Source organism: Elephantulus edwardii, unplaced genomic scaffold (genome assembly GCF_000299155.1).
Source record: "Elephantulus edwardii isolate Elephantulus edwardi_28Jun2011 unplaced genomic scaffold, EleEdw1.0 scaffold00137, whole genome shotgun sequence".
Classification (NCBI taxonomy): domain Eukaryota; kingdom Metazoa; phylum Chordata; class Mammalia; order Macroscelidea; family Macroscelididae; genus Elephantulus; species Elephantulus edwardii.
The window spans coordinates 4035233-4061266 of NW_006399887.1; the positions used below are offsets into that span (position 1 = coordinate 4035233).

The 26034-nt window shown below is 39.4% G+C and overlaps 1 protein-coding gene across 1 annotated transcript in view; it reads left to right on the plus strand.

The window, feature by feature from the left end:
- The first annotated feature begins 6310 nt into the window (after window positions 1–6310).
- The window catches only part of CORIN (corin, serine peptidase), a 431554-nt gene continuing 411830 nt past the window's right edge, over window positions 6311–26034 (plus strand). Inside the window, exon 1 of the mRNA XM_006894163.1 lies at window positions 6311–6437. Coding sequence (XP_006894225.1) covers window positions 6317–6437 — 121 coding nt within the window. The 5' untranslated portion in view covers window positions 6311–6316. The remainder of the gene's footprint in view (window positions 6438–26034) is intronic.

Sequence of the window (26034 nt, forward strand, 5' to 3'; positions counted from 1 at the left end):
GTCCTCTGGATTCATCCATGCTCTGCAGTGTATGAGAGCATAAGTCAGGAGCAGTGTGACAGTAGCTGACAAACACATTTACTGTCTCTATTGAACTCCTATTTTGGCATATGTGACTATGAAACTCTGGGTAGGACAGTGATCTGCACAACCGTGGGTTATGGTGTGATTTGTGGAATGCCATTTGGGGAGTGTGCATGAGTTATTTGAATATCCTTTATTTTTTAATTAAATGCCAGAAAATGGGATTAAAGAACTTGCTGAAAACCAAAAGCTTGTTTTTCCCGCCGTCTCTTGGGGCGTTAAAAACAAACATCACAGCAAAAGATGGTTGGGCTTGGCATAATTCACTGCTGATGATTCGGGAGGCATTTTGCTCATTGGTGCAGAGGGAGCGAGTGCTGTGGAGCACTGACAGATGCCTAGTTTTGAGGAGTATCTAAATCATTGATCTCTTACTCAAGAAATCTGTTTTCAATTCATGTTCAGTGTGCTTTCACAGTTCACTGAAAACAGTGAGGAAGGCATCTTTCATTGGCAGTTTCTCTTCTTAAATGAGGGGATATCAGTGTTTTGGCTCAGCAGCCAGAGTGGAGAGGGCCTGGAGAAACTCCACTCCATTTCTAATACTGAAAAAGACAATTCAAATCACATTTTGGAATGATGCCTGTGCAGGATGTTCTAGGTTCCAAGTTAGCAGCAAGTGCAGTCTTAATGTCTGTGTATATTTTTTTAAGCCTATGTGTGCATTCATATGTGATACAGTAATGTCCCTATAGGTTTTAGATAGAATTTTTGTGTCCTGTAAGGGTGCACCAGTTTCCTAATGTAAGGTATCCAATGGAACAATGTGGTAGAAACACAATGGTAGTTTATCCCTTTCCTACATAAGGAACATAATGGCCTAATAAGTAAGTAGTTGTGCTTCCAATCCAAAGGCTGATGGTTTGAATCCACCAGTTGTCCTATAGGAGAACTACGTGAGATATAGTCTTTGAAAACCCACTGGAGATTTAGCCAGGTGTCTATTTAAGCTCCACGGTAATGAGTTAAAGTGTGTAAGTGACCTAAGGAACTCTGGGAGGGGTGGTGGTTTATTGGTAAGGAATTGCACTGCCAATGTAAAGTACGTGTTTGGTTCAAATCCATCAGATGTCCCATGAGAGAAAGATGGGCACTCTTTTCTTGTGAGATTTATAGCCTCTGAAATCCCACTGGAGGGTGTGTTGCAAGTTGATTCCAACTCAGTGGCCAATTGAGACAATTGACAAGAACAACCTAAAGAACTAAGCTACTAAATGAGTCTTAAAGCAAGTTATTTTTTCAATTTAGATGCTTCTCCTCTCCTTTAACTTTGTAAGAAGATCTTTTGTAATAGGACAGTCAGTGAATTCTGCCTTAATTTGGATGCAGCCCCATCCATGAAAATGTACATTTTCATTTTTAATAATGTTCTGGTTCAGCAAACATCAAATGTTGACGAGGTTGTGAAGAAACCAGAACCCTTTGGTTCAGCAAACATCAAATACTGGCGAGGTTGTGAAGAAACCAGAACCCTTATTAACTGTTGGTGGGACTGTAAAATGTTGCAACCACTATGGAAGGCTGCATGGCGCTTTCTCAAAAAGTTGCAAATAGAAATACCATTTGTCCCAGCAATTCCACTACTGGGAATATACCCTAAAGGAGCCAGAACTGCCACCCAAGCAGATATATGCACACCCATGTTTATTGCGGCTTTGTTCTCAATAGCAAAGAGTTGGGAACAACCCAAGTGCCCATCAACAAACGAATGCATAGAGAAGCTCTGACATATTCACACAATGGAATACTATGCTGCATTGAGAAACAAGGAACTCAGGAAATATTATGCAAGATGGATGACCCTGGAGGACATTGTGCTAAATGAAATATCTCAGTCACAAAAGGACAAATATTGCATAGGGCCACTGTTGTAAAAAAGGACTGACATCAGGGTTGCGGGAAGACAGAAAAGGAGGGGAGGAATGATGTATATTGCATTGAAACAGATTAGGGAGAGAACTGTTTAAAAGGGATATATGAATGGGCATTCTTGTCATTACAGAAATCCAGAGTGAAGGCTGCACAGTGGAGTGGACTTGCGGGGAGGGATTGCATAACAATGAAAGAGTTTTTCTTTTTCTTTTCAAGGAGAAGAATGAATTGGGGGGAGGGGTGGGCAGAAGAAAAGTGCTACAATGCACGACTGGAAACTCTAAGTCTCTGTAAACTTTCATTTAAATTAATAAAATAATAATAAAAAAGAATGTTCTGGCGTTTTTCCTTGGTCATATTGGAAACTTCTAAGCAATAAGTTTACCACCCACCTGTCATTTTACTCTCTCACTCACTGCCTGTCAAATTGGAACTGACTCATAACTGACCCTTTCCTAGGTTTCCAAGGCTGGAAAATTGCACAGAAGCGTTTTGCCTATCTTTCTCCTATGGAGCTACTAGCGGATTCGAACTGCCAGAGAGGTGCAGTCCTTCAGTTAACAGTGCACTCCCCTGTGGACTAGACCACCAGCTCTCTCATATCACTATTATGCCAGAAGCTATGGCCGCAGTATTTCAAGTACTAGTAGAGCCTCTATCCTGGGCAGGAGTCAATGCGCTTCCACACTAAGACAGCCCAGAAGAAATTGACTTCAAAAAGTTAGTCTATGAAAAGTTTCTGGGTCATAACAGAATATGAACTCCTAGGTTGGAACATACTTAAAATACACAGTGGTTATAACAATGACTTGGGCATGCCAGTTATTATGAAGATGGCTCAGGGCTGGGCAATGTTTTACTCTGTTCTACATGGAGTTGCTGTAGTCAGAACTGACTTGATGGCAACTAACAGCAACTAGCAGAGTTTTGACTCAGTTTGCCCACTTGCCACATGAAGCAGAGTAAATTTTGCATAGTAGTATTTGTGAACCTGAAATTCACAGACTAACCATTCTGTCAGAATTAAGTCTATTAACATTCCATAAGTTTAGTTCCGAAATAGCACTCCTTCATCATCTAAGAAATCTAAATTCTATCTAAGAAATATGCCAGAGGAGAACCGTCTCCTCAGAAGTTAGGATGTTGTGAAGTGCTGTCAACTATGGCTCATAGTCAACCCTGTGAGCAACAGATGGAAACCTTGCCCTATTATCCTGTGCCATCCTCATAGTCTCTGCATGTTCCCATCTATTGATGTAGTTACTGTGTCAGTCCATCTTGTTTGAGATCTTCACTCAGTGAATTATTTACATGAGTGTGTAGGCATTACACTTTTGCTTTGCTTATTGGTACATTATTGCTGCTGTGTATAATTGAGTCAGAATGACCCGTAGTGACCTCAATGGGTTTTCAGAGGCAGTTAACCACATGGATTAACTCCCTTAGAGCAGGTGGTGGATTCGAACTGTGTGCCTTTGGGAATGCAGCACAGCTTTTTGCCACTAGGCCACAAGAGCTCCCTATGGTTCCTGTCATATTACAGATATGAAATTATTTTTTTCTTATTTTTATTTGTAGATAGAAGTGGTTCCTACCACATTATAGATACTCCATTATTTTTTCCTGAAATAGGATACTTAGAAGACTCTCACGTATGAGAATGAAAGTTGTGTAGTTGATTTCACACCTGGGTTTGAGATATTCTATAATGTTCAATGAGTAGTTGCTAAGTGGCCAGTTGAATATAAAGGGTTGGAGCTCAGAAAAAGACGTAAACTTGCTATTGTAGTGATAGACGTTAACACAGGAAATTGGTGCGATATATGTAGATGGACTTCTGCTAGAAGAGAATGCGAGACAAGAACCTACAAGGAAGATGGAGAAGGAATGAACAGAGAGGTAGGAGAAGGGAAGTGAAAAGAAGAAAGTGCCTCAAGAAGGAAGGAGTGGCAAATCAAACAATTGACTTCTCAAGTTCTACTGAGAGATCATTATAATGAAGAAAAAAATGCGATTTGAATATTAAGGATTATTGGGTAACTGGCTTGCATAGCAAATTCACTTTTGGTGGAGTGAAAGAAATGGGTTTTGAATAGCAAAGGCACAGAAATAATGTGTAAGAGATGAAATTTGACAGCAATCACCAGTAACTTGAGGACATTCTGAATAGAAGGAAAGAAGGAGAAAGAGAATACAATGCGTGAAGTGTTATATGGACTTGAGAGTCAATTTTCAAAAACAGAAAACAAAATTGGAAAGAACAAGTATGGTGCAATAGTTTCCTAATGCTGCTGTAACAAAATACCACAATCTGGGTCGGATAAAAGAACACGAATTCGCTCTTCCACTGTTTCCGTCCAAATCTAGGGTATCAGTAAGGTCACTTTCTCTCCAAAGTCTCTAGGGGAAGATTTCTTCTTGTTTGTTGCAGCTTCTGGTATCCCTAGGCATTCTTTGGCTTGCAACATCATAACTCCATCATCATTAAGCTGTCTTCTCCTCTGTGTCTTTTCCCTTTAGTAAGGTCACAATTCAGATTGGATCAGAATCTATCCTACCCAGTTTGACCTCATGTTGACTTAACAGTTAATATCTTCAAAGATCCTGTATTCTAAACAAAGTCATGTTCATTGGTACTGAGTTTTAGGACTTCAGCATATCTTCCTGGGGACTAAAATGCTGTTAGTTGCTCTTGAATCCATTCTGACTCACAGTGATCCTATGTAAAATAGAAGGGAAACATTACAGTCCCACGTCATCTTTACAGTCATTGCTATGTCTGAGTCCATGACAGCATCCATTGCCCCAGTCATCTTATTAAGGACCTTTTGATTTTTCATTGAACCTCTGCTTAACCAAACGTGATGTCCTTCTCCAGGAACTGGCCCTCCCTTCTCATGTTCTACATGTATGAGATAAAGACTTAACATTCTCTAGTATTGTTACAATGCATGCATTCCTGATAAATGTTTCAGGGAGAGATGATTTGCTTTGCCCAGTCTGGGATGCAGTGGTTATTTGTTCATTTGTCAGTGAGATTTGGTGACTAACAGTGAGATTTGGCGACTAAACTCATTTCATGTCCCCAAATATTAGATGGATCTTGGCTGAAAGCAGGGAGTACCAGAGGAATGTCTGTCTGTGATTATGCAAAGGCATTTGACTGTGTGGGCCATAACAAACTGTGGCTGACTCTGAGAAGAATGGGAATCCCAGAACACTTGATCGTGCTAATGTGAAACTTATGCTTGAGCCAAGAGGCAGTCGTCAGAACAGAGCAAGGAAACACTGCATGGTTCAAAATTGGGATGGGCGTAAGCCAGGGATGTGTCCTGTCTCCACACCTTTTCAACCTGTATGCAGAACAGATCATTCGGGAGGCTGGGCTCTATAAGGAGAAATGTGGCATCAGGATTAGTGGAAGATCTATCAACAATCTGCATTATGCAGATGACACAACCCTGCTTGCTAAAACTGAGGAGGACCTGAAGCACTTGCTGCTGAGGGTCAAGGACTGTAGCCTTCAATATGGATTGAGGCTCAATGTCAAGAAAACAAAGATTCTCACCACTGGACCAATTGGCAGCATCAGGATGGACAGTGAAGAGATTGAGATTGTTCACAGGTTGAGTCTGCTTGGCTCCACAGTTAACACTCTTGGCACCAGCAGTCAGGAAATTAAAAAATGTATTGTGATGGGAAAGTCTGCTGTTAGGGACCTCTCTAAAGTAATGAAGAGCAATGGTGTCTCTCTGGAGACTAAAGTGCATCTGATACAGGCCATGGTCTTTGCAATCACTTGTTATGCGTCAGAGAGCTGGACAATGACCAGGGAGGATAGAAGGAGAATTGATGCTTTTGAGCTTTGGTGTTGGAGAAGAATGATGAGAGTACCATGGACTGCTAAGAAAACAAACAGATTCAGCCTGGAAAGGGTTAAACAAGACGGCTCCAGGAAGGCAAGTATTCTGAGGCTTCTCTGACATACTTTGGTCATGTTGTAAGGAGAGACAGGTCCTTGAAGAGGACATCATGCTTGGGAGGACAGAGGGCTGGCGCAGGAGAGAAATGCCCTCTGGGAGGTGGATTGATTCGGTAACTGGGGCAGCCGGGATGAGTGTGTTGGAGACAATGTGATCGGTACAGGACAGAGCAGAGTTTGTACATAGGGTCGCTATGAGTTGCTTGCGACTCAGCGGCACATAACAACAAGAACAACAACAACAACAATCTTTTAAGAATGCTGCTGTGTCAAATGGATAGCTGGAACCTAAAATGTAATTCCATGTATTGTGTTGTTTTTGAAACAATGTTTCCTTTTCCTCTTCCACTTTAGGTCCTGGGACCTGATGATGAGAACATGGGTGAGGGCTGCTCGCAGAAGCTGGCAATTGCGAAGTACCTCCGCTTTCTGTTGCTGGTCTTGATCCCATGTATCTGTGCCCTCATTGTCCTGCTGGTGATCCTCCTTTTCTTTCTTGGTAGGTGATGTCATTATGAATGAAAAACAAGGTTGAAATGAAAATTGGAATCATTTTTTAAGTGTTTCTTCTACCTAGGTCTATTTAACATTGAATGTCAATTAAAATTATTTATTCTATTTCTTGTGCAAGTATCTCAGTCACTGTAATTACTTTATTTGTTATTGCAAGTAGTGTTCGTTAATGGAGTAAAACATTTATTGAGGGAACATTAGAGAGCAGGCACTGGAGAAATCCCTGGGGGCTCAAAGACGGTTAAATTAGTTCTGTCCCACACAATGAAAAACATGCTGATGACAGAAATATGTACAAAAATTCTTTAGGGAGCAATGAAAGAAAGATACACAGAGAATGAATATTTTTATTTTATCCTAAATTATCTATGACTGCTGTTGGTGTTATGGGCTGTTGAGTTGGAACCAACTGATAGCTCACCCTCTAGTGGGTTTTCAGAGATTGTAAATTCAATGAGAGAAGATTTTCCATCTTTTTCTCATTAAGCATCTGGTGGATTTGAACCATATGCCTTTGAGTTGGCAACACAGCTTTTTATCACTAGATCACAAGAGCTCTGAATTGACATTTTAACCCTTACAACTAAGTTAATGGAAATTGAAGTAAGAAGAGAAAACTGCAGCAGTCACATTGCAGGGAAAATAGCAAATGCAGAATTAGAACCCCATGAAAGATGGAGATCAGTTTAGGAAACTGGTGAAAGTTTGGCAATGGTGAAAATATACAGCTCTATAGATAAAGTGCAAATGAAGCAGGACCTTGCCTGCCATACTAATTAGTGTGGACTTCAGCATTGTGATTTTTAAGTGTTCAGAATCTGTTACAAGCATGTCAAGATATTGAAGAAGACACTCAAGGATTGCATACATTTTTGCTTTGTTTTTTATTTTATAAACAGACCGTAATTAGCTAGATAATTGAACTCAGCACTAACAAACAGAGAACAGCAGCCAAGGGATTTGTGCTGAATAGTGAATTTCTTTGAATGGAAATCATATTGTTGCTTTCTAAATGGACAGTATCCTAAATTTGAAATATGAGAGGGTTGGTATTTTACCTGTTGATATTGATTTAGATCCTTTTGAATCTGTGCAATCTGATAAAATAGAGACATAAAAAAACTAAATGATGGCAGTAATTGCATTACTAATTTTTTAAAGATTTTTTAATTTCACCAAATTATGCTATTTTCTCATCCATTCATTTAGTATGTTACACATTTAGAACTTAAAAAACAAATAAATTACAATGAACTAGAGCCTGTATCTATTTGTAGATATTAAGATCTCATATAATTCTTACTTGAAGATCATTTTTAGATGCTACAAAAATGTTCGGAAATCAATGCTATGAATGACAGGTTACCATTGGAAGATATGTCCAAATTGAGAAAAATTGGATTTTGTTTGGATTGCATTATGTTTGGATAACAGATCTGGATAGAGGGTTGAAGGGAGAAAGAAATGAAGGCAGGGGCTTCAGCTGAGGGCCTTGGCCATGGTCCATGTAAAGATAAGATCGTAAGTCCAGGTATTTGTGTCATTAAAAATCAATGTTGTTGTTGTTGTTGATTGCCTTTGAGTTGAGCACGACTCATGGCAACCCTATGAACAAAAGGCCTGAAGCCCCTCTACAACTATCGACATTTATCAAAGTTCATAGAGTTTCCTGAGGCATGTTGTTTAGGAACTGTGATAAATTGGATTTTTTGTGTGAAGGAGATAGAGCAGAGGGAGAATACTGGATTTCTGGCCCAGGTAACTGGGCAATTTTGGTGTTAACTGTTAATAAAAGGAGTAAAGGCAGAAGGAGTTTGGTGCAGTTAACTCATTTGACTAACATTTAAAGTTAGAAGTTTGAGTCTTCTCTGAGATGTCTTTGAATATAGAGGTAGATGAAGCACAAAAACCCTGCACACACACACACACACACACACACACACACACACACACACACACACAGAGTCATGATGAGCTGGAATTGACCTGATGGTAACTAGTTAAAGTGGAGGAACATAATACAGGCATATGGAGGACAAATGCTAAATTTGGTGTGAACATGCAAAGTGATAGCTATAGGAAAACCAAAGGGAGTACAATAATATTTTAACTGTATTAATTCTGTGCAAATTAAACAGTGCATGTGGGGCAAAGAAATAGAAGACTGTAATAGCTTGGCTCCCTAAGATAATGTTAGGGGAAGTGTTGATTATATACAAGAGTTTCTTATATGCCTACTTTAGAACCACACATCCACTGCACTTTTACTTTCTAGAGAGACTCAGAAAGAGAGAGGATTCTGGGTTGTGGTTATGAACCTGTTATCTGTAGTAGTTGAAGGAGCAAGAATCAGTAAACTATAGAGGGAAAACTGTGTGGATTAGAAGTTGAGGGCAATAATCAGAAAGGTGCTAGTTTTTAAAGGGTAGGTGGAAGAACAAAAATAATAAAAATCAAGAGATAAAAACAATCAGAAAGGAGCGAGAGGAATTCAGAAACAATGATATATACAGAAGGAGAGGTCAGAGGGTGATCCAATAAGAAGGAAAAGAGAAGAACCCAAGTATAGGAAACCAGAGGATTTTCTGTTGACATTTCACTTATCCATTACCACATGTGCACCAAGTGTATCAGACTGTCAAGTACAAAGAAACCAAATACTGCTTGATCCCATGCCAGCTTTCCTGACTCGTTGCAGATTAGACCATTATAATCCAAAAGAATTTCCACTGGCTGATTTTCAGAAATAAACCTTTCGTACTTTCTTGCTAGTCCTTCACAGTCTGTAAGTTCTGCTGAAATATGTTTCTGTCACAATAATTTGTAAGGCACCACAGACAGTGGGGGTGGTGCTGTGTATCAGGTGCTTTGACCAGGAGTGGAACCCAGGTTTGCATATGTAGAAGTGGAGAATTCTACTACTGAGCCATCAATGCTACCCCTGAAACTTACCTTTGCCTTTTGTTTTACCCAAGAACTGTTTCCTTTCAAGACCCTGCGTGCTTTTATTACCTTAACAGTGTCTCCCAGTTATTTGTGTGTGTGTTCCCAAGTTTTTAATTGTTGTTTATCTTATAGGGGTTTACTCATCTGTACCACTAATTCTCATAGTTTTAAAAGTTTAATTCTCTTATTCCTGTATTTGGTGGCTTATTTACATTAAAGAATATTTTGTTTCATTCTCAATGTCTAATACCAGTGTAAGTTTGAAACACACTTTTAAATTCTTTGATACTTAGAGCTTTCTAAGCAGAGGAAGGATGTTATCATAACATGCTTTAAGAAGGGTTTTATGTATGGGTGTAGTTGTTCTTCAGTTGTCCATAGAGTTTTCAAAGATATGTTGTTTCAGACGTGTAAAGTGTGTCCTGCTTCTTAGTTCCTCTTAGTCTGGAAGCTTCACTGACTCTCACCCACTATTTGTTACCCTGCTGGTACTTGAAACTGGTGGCATAGCTCTCAGTGTCATAGCAACACTCAAGCAACAACAAGCAGTACAGCAAACTGACAGACAGGTGGTTTCAAAGTCCAGATCTGTTGTTCCCAAGGTCATTATGAGTCAATTATGATTCATAGTTGTTGTTGTTGTTGATTGCCGTCGAGTTGAGGATGACTCATAGCCAACCTAGGAACAAAAGACCTGAAGTTTTTTTGTAACTGTCATTGTTTCTCAGAGTTCATAGAGTTTACAGAGGCATGTTGTTTAGGAAGTGGATGCCACGCCTGCTTTCAAACATGTCTTAATCTGGAAGCTCCACCAAACATTGTCCACCATGCTTAAACATTATGGCATTTGATACCCCAATGGAACAGAGTTCAGCATCATAGCCAGTCCAGGTTACCTCAGTACAGCGAGTTGACAGACCAGTGCTACACCACTGAGAAGAATGTTCCTCTAAATTATAATTACACTAGGCCAGAGGGCCTAACCAACTTTTAAATACCAAGGCTCTCCAGGAGGTGGTGTAACCCCCTGAATAACAAACAGATCAAAGCCTTGCTCAAACGTGTGCCATCCTCACAGTCTATACCATGTCCAAGACTATTATTATAGTCAGTATGTCTGTCCATCTTGTTGAGTCCATCATTCTTTTTTGCTGATCTTATTTTTTCCAAAACATATGAGATGAAGTTTCACCAGCTTTTCTTTTATAGAGAATTCTGGTTACACTTCTTCCACACCAGATTGTTCATTCTTTTGCCAGTCCATGGCATAGTCGATACTGTTCACGAACAACACAATTCAAAAGCATCAATTCTTATTCAAGCTTCCTTATTTCCATTTTTCAAATCCATATGAAGCAATTTAAAACATATGACTTGGGTCAGGTGTATGTACCTTAAAATCTAAACTGCTATCCTTGTTTTTTAATACTTTAAAGAGATTCTTGGCAAAAGAGCAGATAAGTTGGTCTGTGAGATGACATCAAGGACATCATGCATTAAGAAAGGAAAAGTTCATTAAAAAGAGGGATGGGAAAAGATCCAGTGTGATAGACAAGTGTATATGAACTTTATGGAATTTTGTAAGTAAACCAGTATAAATTTAAAAAAAATTAAAAAAGGAGGAATGAAAGAAAAGACAAAAAGGGATATCTGAAGAGAGTCTTAAACTTGTTCTTGAATACAGAGAAGCTAAAGCAAAGAAAGAAACGATTAAGTGAGAGAGATAACAGAAGATATCAAACAGCATCTTGAGAAGGCAAAGCAAAGTATTCTAAACTGTGCAGAAACTTGGATTTAGAAAACCAAATGCATGAGGGAGGAAGTCTATCACTTGTAAGTACTGCTTTGTCTTGTATGTTGATAGCCTTACAAAGTGTTGTTTCTCGTTCATCATCCAAAAGCATTCTTTTTATAGAATCTATACAAGATGCTTTTATATAGACATACTGAAGTAATATATACTCAAGTAGACATTTTCTTTTTTCATAACTGAGATGTTCATTGTTTCAATAAGCAATAAAACCATTCTACATCTTTGTTTAAAAGCTTCATTAAATTCTGCTTACTTTTAACAAGATTCTGTTTGGTTTGAGTTTATAATTCTTCTCTCTTCCAAAGTTTTGTATTTAGTTTTGAGTATATGAGAGCTGCCAACTGATGCTGAATGCCAATTATGTAAAAATATCAGAAGCCTTGGCTTGAAAAGACAGAGATAAAATTCAGAGTATTATTGATTAGGAAAAGATAATACAAGCCTTATGCTATCAAACCCAAATGTACTAGGTGTCTTTGATTTTGTCTCTTTTGGCCTCTTTCATGCATTAAGTCTAGATGGTGAAAATATTTATTAAGATAAGAAATTTAATCGTGCTAATGTGAAATCTATACTTGGACCAAGAGGAAGTCATCAGAACAGAGCAGGATAACACTGCATGGTTCAAAATTGGGAAGGGTGTATGCCAGGGATGTGTCCTATCTCCATACCTTTTCAACCTGTATGCAGAGCAGATTATCTGAGAGGCTGGGCTCTATGAGGAGAAGTGTGGCACCAGGATTGGTGGAAGATCTATTAATAATCTGCGTTATGCAGATGACACAACCCTGCTTGCTGAAACTGAGGAGGACCTCATACACTTGCTGCAGAGGGTCAAGGACTGCAGCCTTCAGTATGGACTGAGGCTCAATGTCAAGAAGATAAAGATTCTCACCACTGGACCAATTGGATGGATGGCGAAGAGATTGAGATTGTTCACAGCTTCAGTTTGCTCGGCTCCACGGTCAACACTCTTGGCACCAACAGCCAGGAAATTAAAAAAAAAACATATTGCGATGGGAAAGTCTGTTGTTAGGGACCTCTCTAAAGTACTCAAGAGCAACAGTGTCTCTCTGGAGAGTTTTACTGAGTAAGAACAACAAAATGACAGTGGTGTGAAGTTTTGTTGGTTTTAAAACACACAAAATTGCTCCTATGTCCTGCATAGTATTCCATTGTATGAATGGACCATAATTTCTCAATCCATTCATTTGTTGTTGGACATCTGGGCAATGATTTTGAAGATTATTACCTAATTTGGGAGGGACTGAAGAAATTATGCTGTGTGAACTAACTCAGTTCCACAAGGACAATTCTGTATAAAACCATTATTGTATAATCAGTATTAGGATGATGGTGGTGGGGTGGAAGTAGAGGGATAAGGATGTGCAGGAGGTGGGAGGATTAATCATGGAGTTGTACAATTTGATGAGTAGAGGAGGGTGAGGGAAATTGGAAGAATCTGCTCAGGAAAACAATGTATTTGGGTTTTGTAAATAAACTAGTGTAAATAAAAACTAACCAAGCAAAAACCACACAAAATTATAATCATTTACATTCTAAAAGAAGGATTCAGGTTTTGGGGAGAAAGTGGATAAGATTAGCACAGTATCTAATTGCAGTTATCAGAGATTAGATTGAAGTCTATCTTAAATTTTATGTAAACACACACACATAGATATTGTTGCTGTCAGGTGCTATCAACTTGACTGTGACTCACAGCCATCTTGTGAACAGCAGACCTGAACCTGTTCCAGTCCTGCAATGTCCTCACAATCGCTGTCATGCTCAAGTCCACTGTAGTAGTTGCTGTGTCAGTGATGCTGCCAGTCAGACCAGTGGTTAGAATCTTTGTTTTCTTGATGTTGAGTTTGAATACATATTGAAGGCTACAGTACTTCACCTTCTGCAGCAAGCACTTCAGGTCTTCCTCAGTTTCAGCGAACAGGGTTGTATCATCTGCATAACATAGATTGTTGATGAATCTTCCACCAATTCTGATGTCACATTTCTCCTCATAAAGCCCAGCCTCCTGGATAATCTAGTTTACATATAAATTGGAAAAGGTATGGAGATAGGACACATCCCTGTCGTACACCCTTCCCAATTTTGATCCATACAGTGTTTCCTTGCTCTCTTCCGATGACTGCCTCCTGGTCTAAGTAAAGAACAAATACAAGCCTTAATACTTAAGGATGCTATGGGTTGAATATTGAATGATCAAGGAAGCAACCAAAGAAGGTAGAAAGAGTACACAATCACTGTACCAAAAATAGTTGGCTGACACAGAAGAATTTAATGAAATAATATATGATCAAGAGGCATGGTGATGAAAGAGGAAGTTCAAGCTGCTCTGAAGGAATTGGCAAAAAACAAGGCCCCAGGAATTTTTGGAATACCAATTGACATATTTCTACAAACAGATGCAGCTCTGGACGTACTCACTAGGTTGTACTAGGAAATCTGAAGCACAACTACCTGGGCAACTGACTGGAAGAGATCATATTTTACCTATTCCAAAAAAAAAGGGTCCAACAAAGTGTGGAAATTATTGAACATTAATATCACATGTAAGCAAGATCTTACTGAAGATTACCCCAAACACCTGGAACAGCACATCAGCAGAGAACTGCCAGAAATGAAAGTTGGATTTATTTAATTTATTTTTTTAAAGTTGAATTTAGAAGAGGCTGTGACACTAGGAACATTATAGCCAATCTTAGATGGATCTTGGCATAAAGTACAAAGAGGAATGTTTATTTATGTTTCATTAATTAAGCAAAAGCATCTGACTGTATGGATCACAACACATTTTCGCTAACCTTGAGAAGATTGGGAATCTCAGAACACTCAATTAAGTTCATGTAGAACCTATATTACGAAAGGAATGTGTCAGGGATGGATCCTGTCTCCATACCTTTTCAATCTGTATGTGGAATAGCTCATTCAGGAGGCTAGACTTTATGCGGAGTAATGTGACATAAGGATTAGAGGAAACTCATCAATAACCTGTGGTATACACATAACACAACCCTGCTTGTCAAAACTCAGAAGCACCTGAGACATTTACTGTAGAAGGTCAAGGACCACAGTATTCAATATGGATTGAAGCTCAACATCGAGAAGACAAAGATTCTCACCACTAGGCCAACTGGCAGCACCATGATAGATGGAGAAGAGATTGAGATTATTCACAGTTTGTGCTTGCTTGGCTCTACAATCAACACTCTTGGCACCAGCAGTCAGGAAATCAAAAGACAAATTGCATTGAGTATATCTGCTGTCAGCAACCTCTCTAGAATGTTGAAGATCAATGAGGAACATCTGATCCAGGCCATGGTCTTTGCAGTTACTTGCTATGCATCAGAGAGCTGGACAATGACAACAGAACACAGAAAAACAATCTATGCCTTTGAGTTGTGGTGCTGGAGAAAAGCATTGAGTATAGCATGGACTGCCAATAGAACAAACTGATATGACTTGGAAAAGGTGAAACCAAGTTTTTCTTTAGAGGCAATGATTTTTAAGTTCAGTCTGACATACTTTGGGCATTCGCTTAGAGGGACTAACCCTTGGAGAGGACATTATTCTTGTAAGGATGGAGGAACAGCACAGGAGAGGATGACCCTATGTGTAATGCATTGACACAGTAACTGGGGTAGGGAGGGTGCTGTGTTGGAGGCAATGAAATTTACTCAGAACAGGGCAGGGTTCAAAGCTATTGTGCATAGTGTCGCTATGAGTTGCAGTTGGCTTGATGGCACAAAACAACAACAGAAGAATAATTTCAGGAAATAACATACAGTCAGGAACCAATGGCACTAGAGGAAGAAGTCCAAGTTACACTGAAAGAATTAGCAAAAATTAAGGCCCTAGGAATTGATAGAGTACCAATTGAAGCTTGTTAGCAAACATATGTAGCAATAGACATGCTCACCACTCTACACCAAGAAATTTAGAAGGTGGTTACCTGCAAACTGACTGGAAAAGGACTGTATTTGTTGCCATTTTCAAAAGGGTGATTTAACAGTGTGGCTTAATGAACAATACCATTGTGTTACATGCAAGTAAAACCTTGCTGATAATTATTTAAAAATGACTGGAGCAATACATCAACAAGAACTTTCCAGAAATTCCAACTGGCTTCACAAGAGATCATAGGATGAGAGATATCATTGCTAATGTCAGATTGATCTTGCTCAAAATAGAGACTACTTGAAAGATATTTACTTGTGTTCTATTGAGTATAAAAAGACTTTATAGATCATAACAAATTATGGATAACATTGAGAAGAAAGGGAATCCCAGAACATTTGATTGTACTCATGGGAAACCTATTCATAGACAAGAAGCAGTTGCCTAAACAGAACAAAGAAGCACCATGTGGTTTAAAACCAGAAAAAGTGTGCACCAGGGTCATATCATTTCTCCATTTCTATTCAATCTGTTTGCTGAGCAAATAGTTAAAAAAGCTGTATTCAACGAAGAAAAAATGTGGCACCAGGATTGGAGGAAGATTCAACAGCCTGTGTCATGCAGATAACACAACTTGTAGAAAGTGAAGAAAACTTGAAGCACTTACTGCAGAAGATCAAAAGCTACAGCCTACAATATGCATTGCATCTCAACATCAAGGAAACAAAACAAATTACCACTGGATCTATAGGCAAAGTGATGATAGATGGACAAAAGTTTGAGGTTTTCAGTGATTTCATTTTACTTGGACCACAAGCAACTCTCATGCTAACAGCAGTTAAGAAATCACAAGATTTGTTGCATTGGGGAAATCTGCTGTCAAGAACCTCTCCAGAACGCTTATTCACTGTTGGTGGGAGTGTAAAATTGTACAACCAGTATGGAAGGCTGTAGGGCGCTTTCTCAAAAAGTTGCAAATACAAATAACATTTGACCCAGCAATCCCACTATGGAATATACCCCAAAGAAATCATAACCGCCACCCAAGCAGATATATGCACATCCATGTTTATTATGGCTTTGTTCATAATAGCAAAGAGTTGGAAACAACTTAAGTGCACATCAACACATGAATGAATAGGGAATCTGTGGTATATTTATACAGTGGAATACTACGCTGCATTGGGAAACAAGGAACTAATGGAATATTATTCAAAATGGGTGACCCTGAAGGACATTATGCTGAGGGAAAGATCTCAGTCACAAAAGGACAAACATTGCATAGGGCCACTGTTGTAAAATGGGGCTTACATTGGAGTTGGGGGGAAACTGAAAAAGACGGGATAAATTATGTATACTGCATTGAAACAGGTGAGGGAGAGAGCTGTTTAAAAGGGATATATGATTAGGTATTATTGTCATGACAGGAGTCCAGAGTGAAGGCTGCATAGTGGAGGGGACTTGGGGGGAGGGATTGTATAACAATGAAAGAATTTTTCTTTTACTTTTCAAAGAGAAGAGTGAACTGGGTGGGGGAGGTTGGGCAGGGAACAAAGTGCAACAGTGAAAGAATGGAAATTCAAAGTCTCTGTAAACTTTGATTAAAATTAATAATAATAAAATAATAAAGAACCTCTCTAGAGTGCTAAAGAGCAAGATTGTAAGTTTAAAAGAGTAAGAAACACCCAAAAGCAGCCCATATTTCAGTTGTTGACTATGCATCTGAAAGTTGGGCACTTAGTAGAAAAAATGAAGGCTAGATGCCTTTGAGTTGTGTTGGAGAAGAGTGCTGATGGTTCTCTGAGGCAAGGATGGTGCAACTTCATTTCCTATACTTTGACCATGTTGCCAAGAGGGGCTAATCCTTGAAAAAAATGACATCCTAGGAAATGTGGGGGATCAGAGAAAGAAAGGAAGACCCTCAAGGAGATATATTGACATAATGACTGTAACAGTAGGTTCAAGCACATCAGAAATTGTGAGGATAGCACAAGATAGGACAAGGTGTAAATCTGTTGTTCATAGGGTTGCTATGAGTCATAGTTGACTTGATGGCACCCAACAACAACAAGAACATAGCTACTGTTGCTAGGTACTCAGTATACAGACACAGACCATATACTTTCTATCTTCAAAAAATAGATAAGGAAACAGTAATTCCACATGGGTGTATGCTGATATAACTACTATATTTCTGAGAACAATAAAGAGGGCCTTCTTTCTGGGGAAATTTGTCAGAAGAATATGATTAATTCTACCTTTTGAGCTCTAGATTTAGGCTTTTCCCGTTCCTTAAATATCTCACAGGCATCTTAAACTCAGTATGTTAGTAATAACAACAAAATCAGCTACTACAAAGTTGTCTTTCATTTTTATTATCAATTAGCATCAGTTGGAAGAAGTAAAATTTTGCTTTATAGCAAATCATCTTCAAACACTAGTGGTTTAAAAAACAATAAAAGTTTATTTTTTTGGTTTTGCTATATGCTCTTTTCAAGGTGGTAGATGAGCTCTGCTCATCCTGGTTATTTAGAAGCTACATTGAAAGATGAGCTACCATACTGAAAACTTTCTAAATGGTGCAAATGGCAAACATGCTTGGCTATTAACTAAAAGGTTGAATGTTTAGATCCATGGAGAAATGCCCTCGAGGAAAGGCCTTTTGATTCACTACTGAAAACTCATCTATCAAAAACCTTACAGCTTAATACAGTTCTAAACTGTACTGTAGTGAGGTTGCCATAAGTTTAAATTAACTGGCTGGCATCTTTTGCTTATATGACCTTGAATATTTGTGGCTACTGTACCAGGAAGAAGAAAGGTGACTTAGTATCACAGTGGTTAAGACAAGCAGCCACTAACCAAAAAGTTAGTGCCACTGTGTAGGAGACAGATGTAACTTCTGTGGGACAGTTCTAATCTGCCTTGATGGTTCACCATGTATGCAGATAAACTCAATGAAAAAGTACTAGGAGAAAAGAGAATTCTAGGGATTCAAACATCAGCCATTAAATGTTTCTGTGCAGAATTGGCTTGGCCAAGAATGGACACTTTTTGAGGTTTGCTTTTGCCATAAGTCTGATCTGAAGCTAAAGAATGTAATAATGACTGTACATATCCCAGCAGAGTGGGAGATGTCGACAGAGAGCTACCAGAAATACAAGCTGGCTTTAGAAAAAGTGGTGACACCAGAGACATTATCACCAATGTCAGATGGATCTTGGCAGAAAGCAAAGAGTACCAGAGGAATGTCTGTCTGTGTTTCATTGAGTATGGAAAGGCATTTGACTGTGTGGATCACAACAAATTGTGGCTAACCTTGAGGAGAATGGGAATCTCAGACAGAGAGAGGAAACAGAGCATGGTTCAATATCAGGAAAGGAGTGATCAGGGATGTGTTCTGTCTCCATAACTTTTCAATCTATATACAGAACAGATCATTTGGGAGGCCGGGCTTCATAAGGAGAAATGTGGCCTCATGATTGGAGGAAGACTCATCAACAACCTGCATTATGCAGATGACACAACCTTGCTTGCTGAAACTGAGGAGGACCTGAAGTGCTTGCTGCAGAAGGTCAAGGACTATAGTCTTCAATACAAACTGAAGCTCAATATCAAGAAAACAGAGATTCTCACCACTGGGCCAGTTGGCAGCACCATGATAGATGAAGAGGTTGAGGTTGTTAACAAATTCAGCTTGCTTGGCTCCCCAATTAATACTCTTGACATCAGCAGTCAGGAAATCAAAAGACAAATTGCACTAGGAAAATATATTGTCAGGGGCCTCTCCATAGTACTGAGAAGCAATGATGTTAGTCTAGAGATTAAGGTGCACCTGATACAGGCCATAGTTTTCTCCATTACTAGTTATGCATCAGAGAGCTGGACAGTGACTAAGGATGACAGAAGAAGAATCAATGCTTCTGAGTTGTGTTGCTGGAGAAGAATCTTGAACATACCATGCACCACCAAGAAAAAGAAATAGGTCTGTCTTGGAGAGGGTGAAACCCAGTTTCTCCTTGGAAGCTAGGATTTGAAGCTCCATCTCACATATTTTGGGCATATGGCCAAGGGGGACCAGTCCTTGGAGTAAGAGTGGAAAGGAATACCCTGGATGAGATGGATTGGGACAGTAACTGGGACAATTGAGGTAGCTGTGTAGTAGTCAGTGAGACTGGCTCACGATGGGGCAGGTTTCAGAGCTGTTGTACATGATTGCTATGAGTTGCAGGCAACTTGATGGCACATAACAACGACACACCTATCTCAGTTGGAAATGTCATCTGCACTCTAACACATTGTTCTCACCAAATGCCTTGGTTGGACAATGGAAATGGATGCCTGTGACCCACTGAGGTAATTGGATAGCTTGTTAATAATGAAAATAAGGTGTGATACCATGCAAATAATGCATAAGGAACATTTTTGTTATTGCAGTTGTTAGTTGCCATCAAGTTGAGCATGACCCATATCCTGTGCCATCCTCACGCTTCCTGACATATTAAAACCCATTGCTGCTGTCACTGTGTCAGTTCACCAGGTTGAGGGTCTTTCTCTCATTCGCCAACCCTTCACCTTTCCAAGTGTGATGTCCCTCCTCAAGGAATTGCTTCTCAGAGCAACATGCCTGAAGTATGTGATATACAGCTTTATCATCCTTGCCTCCAAGCCTCTGGCTATACTTTCTCTAAGACATATCTGTTTGTTCTTTTGGCCATCCTTGGGCTGTTCAGTACTTTCCTCCAACACCCTAACCCAAAGGCATCAATTCTTCTGTCAGCCTTACTCTGTCTGCCTTTCAGGTGCATAGCAAATGATCAGAATGACCATGGCCTGAATCAGATGCCTCACTTTAGCTCTCAGACTGACATCATTGGGAAGGTCTGTAGTCAGGGACATTTCCAGATTATTGAGGTGCAATGGTGTCAGTCTTTTGCCAGCATAATAGGCTTGAAATGAGCCCCCACAGAGGTGGACCAGGAAACCCTACTTTAATCAAGAAACAAGAGTCAGGAGTGCAGTGCATCCTTTGTATGTGAAGTCCCTGTTCTGAGAACTCCTAGACTCAGATATAGACACACAGAGAGAGCTGCTATGACACTGAAGACAACATGTAACAGCATACAAACTGTGGCAACTGAATAAGAAGAACAGTACTGGATATCCCAGTATGGTGGGATATCCATGGCAAGCCAGTGACAGTGAGCTTGCTAATCACTTGGAGTGAGAATACTCAGTGCCTTTGAGCTGAGACTTACTGATCAAGTGGAATACCTCTGGGCTCTTATTGCCACACTATTTTGGCAGCAGTTGTATCTGACCTCCACTAACTCCACATGGGGGAAGAGTCCCTGTCCATAACATCAGCAGCGCAAAACCAATTCCTATGAGGTCAGGCATTCCCTACACACCCCCCTTTACTTCTACCCATTGTAACACCAACAATCTGTTTCAAGGATCCTGCTGCTCTACCCTGACACTAATTCATTGCAATACCCACATAGAACTCACAGACTGTATGTACAATTGTGGGATTTGTTAAAGGAGTAACAATTGACAATTCAATTTAGAAGCAGGATACAAGTTATCAGACAGGACAACCTGTCTGTGTGTGTTTGCATGCCCTTTGAATGACTTTGGACCAGTGTTACAAAGCTCTCTGTCAATTATGGTGTAGTCCCCGTCTCCACAACCCCTCCCTTAAAACTTTGAAAACACTCTCAACTGTGGTTCTCTGGAGTGTTAATTCCAGTTTGGTTTTGTCTCCTTTCAATCTCTGGGTTTCCACCCTCTTCTCTTTCTTTCCTACTGTTGCCATGTCTCAACCTCAGATCTGTCTCCATCTCTTGCAGGAATCTCTGGTCTTTAAGAATGTTCACTCACTCTCTCTTCTTTCTTGATGGTAGTGAGACCTCTGTTTTCTTTCTATACATCTGCTCGCTCTAAACCTGGCAAGATGGTAAAGCTAACGAATCCCCTCATAAGAAGTCTACATACCTTATTGCATGTACCCAAAAGGTGTTATTTACTTCATTCACATTATTAGCATAGGACCACCCGGTAAAAGTCAAAGCAAATGTTGAGAAAAACCATTTTGAACAATCAACTTTACTGCATCACATTGATGAAGCTAAAGACTTTTATTTTTTTTTTAAGCTAAAGAATTTAAAACTCTGTCTCAAGATGGGCAGCTGCTGAGCCAAGGTTGTAAAGGACAGAGAGACCCAGGGCCAGAAAGAAGCCTGCCTTTGGGCACAGCACAGGAGACTGCCCTAAAAGATTGAGAAATGTCTCCTGAATTCCTCATCCCATGTTGTAACCTGTACTTCCCTAATAAGCTTCACAGCTGTGAATACAGTCTGTGAGTTTTGTGGGGTCCTTATAATGCATTATCAAACTTAGCAAAGGAACAGACAATATCATGGGACCAATGACTGTTTTCAGAATTGTTAAAATGTTTGAAAGCAGAAGTATGTCTGGCCTTCATAGGAATCTTCTTTGGTTGTTGATCTTGGTTTTCCTACCCCTTGTGAAGTCAAAGGAGATCAGATGCCCGTGTGCTTCTATTTTTCGTACCCCCCCTCCCTTTTTTTTTACACGACTTGCGAGGAACTGGAGAACATTATGCTGAGTGAACTAACTCAGTCCCACAAGGACAAATATATAAAACCACTATTATAGAATGAGTATAAGGACCCAAAGGGGGTGGGGGAGGGTGGAAGCAGAGAGACGAGGATTTGCAGGGGTGGGAGGATGAATCATGGAGTTGTACACAATATTTTTCTCATCATCATTTATTCAGTCTTTCAGATCATAAATTCTGAAGGTGTCTTGGACCTTTCCCACATACTCAAATGATTTTGCCTTTGAAAGCTGTCTCCCAAATACTTTTTTTATCTTCACTGTACTTACCTTGAACCATTATTTCCTCTTTTCCTACTTAGACTATTGCAATAACAACCTTCTAAATATCCTCTAAACTTGCCACTTTTCAAGTATCACCTATTGCTATAGCAATCATTCTAGTTCCACACTACTTGAACCATTCACAAATTCTCTATCACAGCAAGGTAAATTCTAAACCTTTGACAGGGCATGCCTTTCACAATGCTTTCTGGTGGCCTAATGGTAATGAATTATGCTGCCAATCCAAAGGCAAGTGGTTTGAACCCACAAAACCATCTTCCCTCAGGGAAAGATGGGAAATATCCTCCCATGAGATTTCCTAGCTTTGAACACTCACTGGAAGGTCTGAATCAGTTCTATCTCAACATCACCTAACAACAATATTCTTTATAATGGAGGCTCTGGTAGTTTAGTGGTAGAATTCTCACCTTCAGTGCCAGAGCCCAGGAGTCTGTACTGGGTAATAGATCTGAGATACAGCTACTACTCATGTGTTTGTGAAGACTTGCATTTTGCCATAATGCTGAGTAAGTAAAGATAGAGTAGGAAGCCTGGTGATCAATTTCCAAAAATTCCTTTCTTTGTGCCAGATTGTTGATCTAATTACTTACTTTAGATTTTTTTTATACCTTCCCGTCTTTTCTCTATTTAGGAAGTCCTCTACTTCCTATTACAACACTCCTGTCTTCTCCACAAATGCTTTGCTTTGTTGTTAGGTGTTGTCAAGTCAAGCACAACTCATAGTGACACTATGAACAAAAGGTCTGAACTCTGTTCTGTCTTGCGTCATCCTCACACTTTCCGACACACAAGATCCCATTGCAGTAGTCATCATGTCAGTCCACCTGGTTGAGAATCTTCCTCTCCTTCGTTGACCCTCCACATTTCCCAGCATTATGTCCTTCTCCAAGGAAAAGCACCTCCTAGCAACAAGTCCAGGATCCTGTAGACTTTTGGTCATGGCATGGCTGGATGGTGACTGTGGGTGATGTAAGCTGGTGGTGTAGAGACTGGTGAGCAGCTGAAAACTATGTCCTCGGCAACTGAGCTTTTCCAGAAGAAATAGGTGCCTAGCACTGAGGTCCCATATGCTTATATAAGTCTCTCGTAGGGTGGGGCTTGTATCTCGTCCTAATCCTCTTTCATTAATTACTTCAGCACAAAATAAATAGTGACTCATTGGCTGGAGAAAACATTTGAGTGATAAACCTTAGACATCTAGACTTCAAAAATGAAGTTAAGAAATATGTATAGAAACCAAACCAATAATAAAATGATGTAAAATAGAATGTATATGAATTATTTCATGAAACACAATGTAAATGAAAGATTGTATAAAACACAATGTATATGAATGAAACACAACGCAAAGAAATTATTGTATGAAAACCAACAAAAATATATTTTAAAAATGGGCTACAAAATGGGCTTAAGTGTGTTAGAAATGGTGAGGACAGTGCAGCAAAGGACAAGATTCAGATCTTTTGTTCATAGAGTTGCTGTGATTCACAGTCAACTCAGTGGTACATCACAACAACTATTTAATCTTTGGGGATAACTGAGAAGAACTAACACTTACTAAAAGTGCACTGATGAAGAAGCTAGACCCTGTCTCATAAAGTTTAGCACGAAAAAGAAATAAATCTTATCAGCTTTATTGCATCTATTACAACCTATTTAGTGGAAATCATACTTTATGTGAAAAAAAATCTCTGTTGTTGTTATGTGTCCTCGCGTTGCCTGTGATTCATAGCAACCCTATATACAATAGCTCTGAATCTGAACTATCCTGAGCCAGTCTCATTGACTCCGACACACCTACCCCCATTACCCTAGTTGCCGTGTCAATCCATCTCATCCGGAGTCTTCCTTTCTTGTGCTGTCCCTTCACTCTGCCAAGCATGATGTTCTTCTCCAAAGACTGGTCTTTCCTGGGCACATGCCCAAAATGTGTGAGATGGAGCTTCAAAAATCTCTAAGTATCAAAATAACCAGAGAAGAAAACAACTGAAAAATCTAGATAAAAATAATATTGTGTGCAGTGAATTAGTACATTTTTCCTCATGAAGTACTTCTGTTTATATAGCATCCAGGCTTATATGTTTATTTTGATCTAAAATAAATTCTAAATCATTGTAAATATTTAAAACAATAAATTAAGTTCTGGGCTGTGGCCTTCAATACAGATTAAAGCTCAACATCAAGAAAACAAAGATTCTCACCACTGGGCCAATTGGCAGCATCAGTATGGATGGTGAAGAGATTGAGATAATTAACAGCTTTAGTTTACTTGGCTCCACAGTCAACACTCTTGGTAGCAGCAGCCAGGAAATCAAGAGACAAATTGCACTGGGAAAGTCAGCTGTGAGGGACCTCTCAAGAGTACTGAGGAACAACAACGTCAGGTTGGAGACTAAGGTGCGCCTGATCCAGGCTATAGTCTTCACAATTACATGCTATGCATTGGAGAATTGGACAGTGAGTAGGGATGATAGAAAGGGAATTTATGTCTTTGAGTTGTGGTGCTGGAGAAGAGTGTTGAATATACCATGAACTGCTAGGGGAACAAACAGGTTTGTCCTGGAGAGGGTGAAGCCGGAATGCTCCTTGGAGTCAAAAAATTCTGAAGCTTCATCTGATATGCTTTGGGCATGTTGCAAGGAGGGACTGGTCCTTTGAGAGGAACATCATGTTTGGGAGAGTGGAGGGACGGCGAAGGAGAGGAAGACCCTCGATGAGACAGATCGATTCTGTGATTGGGGTGGTGGGAATGAGTGTGTTGGAGATGATGAGGTTGGCACAGGGTAGGGCAGCATTTAGGGCTCTTGTACGTAGGGTCGCTATGAGTCGCAAGCGACTTGATGGCACATAACAAAAACAAATTAAGTTCTTGGTTTCATCTTTTTGCAATTGGTATTTCTCTATTAGCACAGAGTTTAGATAATGTGTTACCTGAATTACATGATCATGAGTTAGCTTTCACTCTCTTTTTATTTAGACATCTTTGGCAGTTGAAACTGTTGACCTCAGTTAACTAGAAAACAGCTGCTTTCCTATTTTAATTTGTAGTTGGTGTTTTCCAAATGTCAAACATATGTAAAGAAATATTTTCCATAGAACAATATTATATGCTTTATTTATATGTCTTTTTCTTTTCATGATCCCATAGGATTGTTTAGGAAAAGTGAGAGCTTAATTAAGAACTAACTATACATATTTTTAGAAAAGAGAAGTTCACTTGAATGTTTCTGTAGATGGATCAAGATTACATTTCTTTTGATGGTATGCTCACCTTACAGTGCTCTGTTTTGGCCAAGTTAAAGATTTTTACCTAAAGAGAAAGCTAGGTAATTCCCAATAACATTAGGTCATGCTCTGTATTTTGACAGTACATGAATACTTTTAGAAAGTGACCAACTGGTAATCAAAGTCTAATGATTGTTTCTTATAATTGTATTTCAGAGCTGGTTAAAAAGAAAGAACATTTAATTCTCAATTTTGCTTTGTGATACAATCAGTTTTACTCTTTTGGCTACTATATAATAAGTCCTGGTAAAAGTATGAGACTTATTTTTAAATTTATTGTTGCTGTTGTGTGCCACCAAATCAGAACCGATCCCTAGTTGACCCTCCAGTGAGTTTTCAGAGGTATTGAATTGCATGGGAGTTCATTGCCCATATTCTTCCCCTGGAGCAGCTAGTAGATTTTGCCTATGTTCCTTTGGATTAACAGCACGACTCCTTACCTCTAAGCCACCGGAACTCCTCGTTTAAATATTTATATGTTATATAAGCTTTACTGAAAGTTTTCACAGAATCTGAACAGATTGAAGGCTTTGGCAGCATATATGGAGATCTATGGACTATGAGCCTTGGATATTTGTAGGGTTTGAGCTGACCAAGGGAGGAGTTACCTAGATTGTTGTTGTTGTGCTGTCGAGTTGTTTGTGACTCATAGCGACCCTATGTGCAACAGCCCTAAACCCTGCTCTATCCTGTGCCA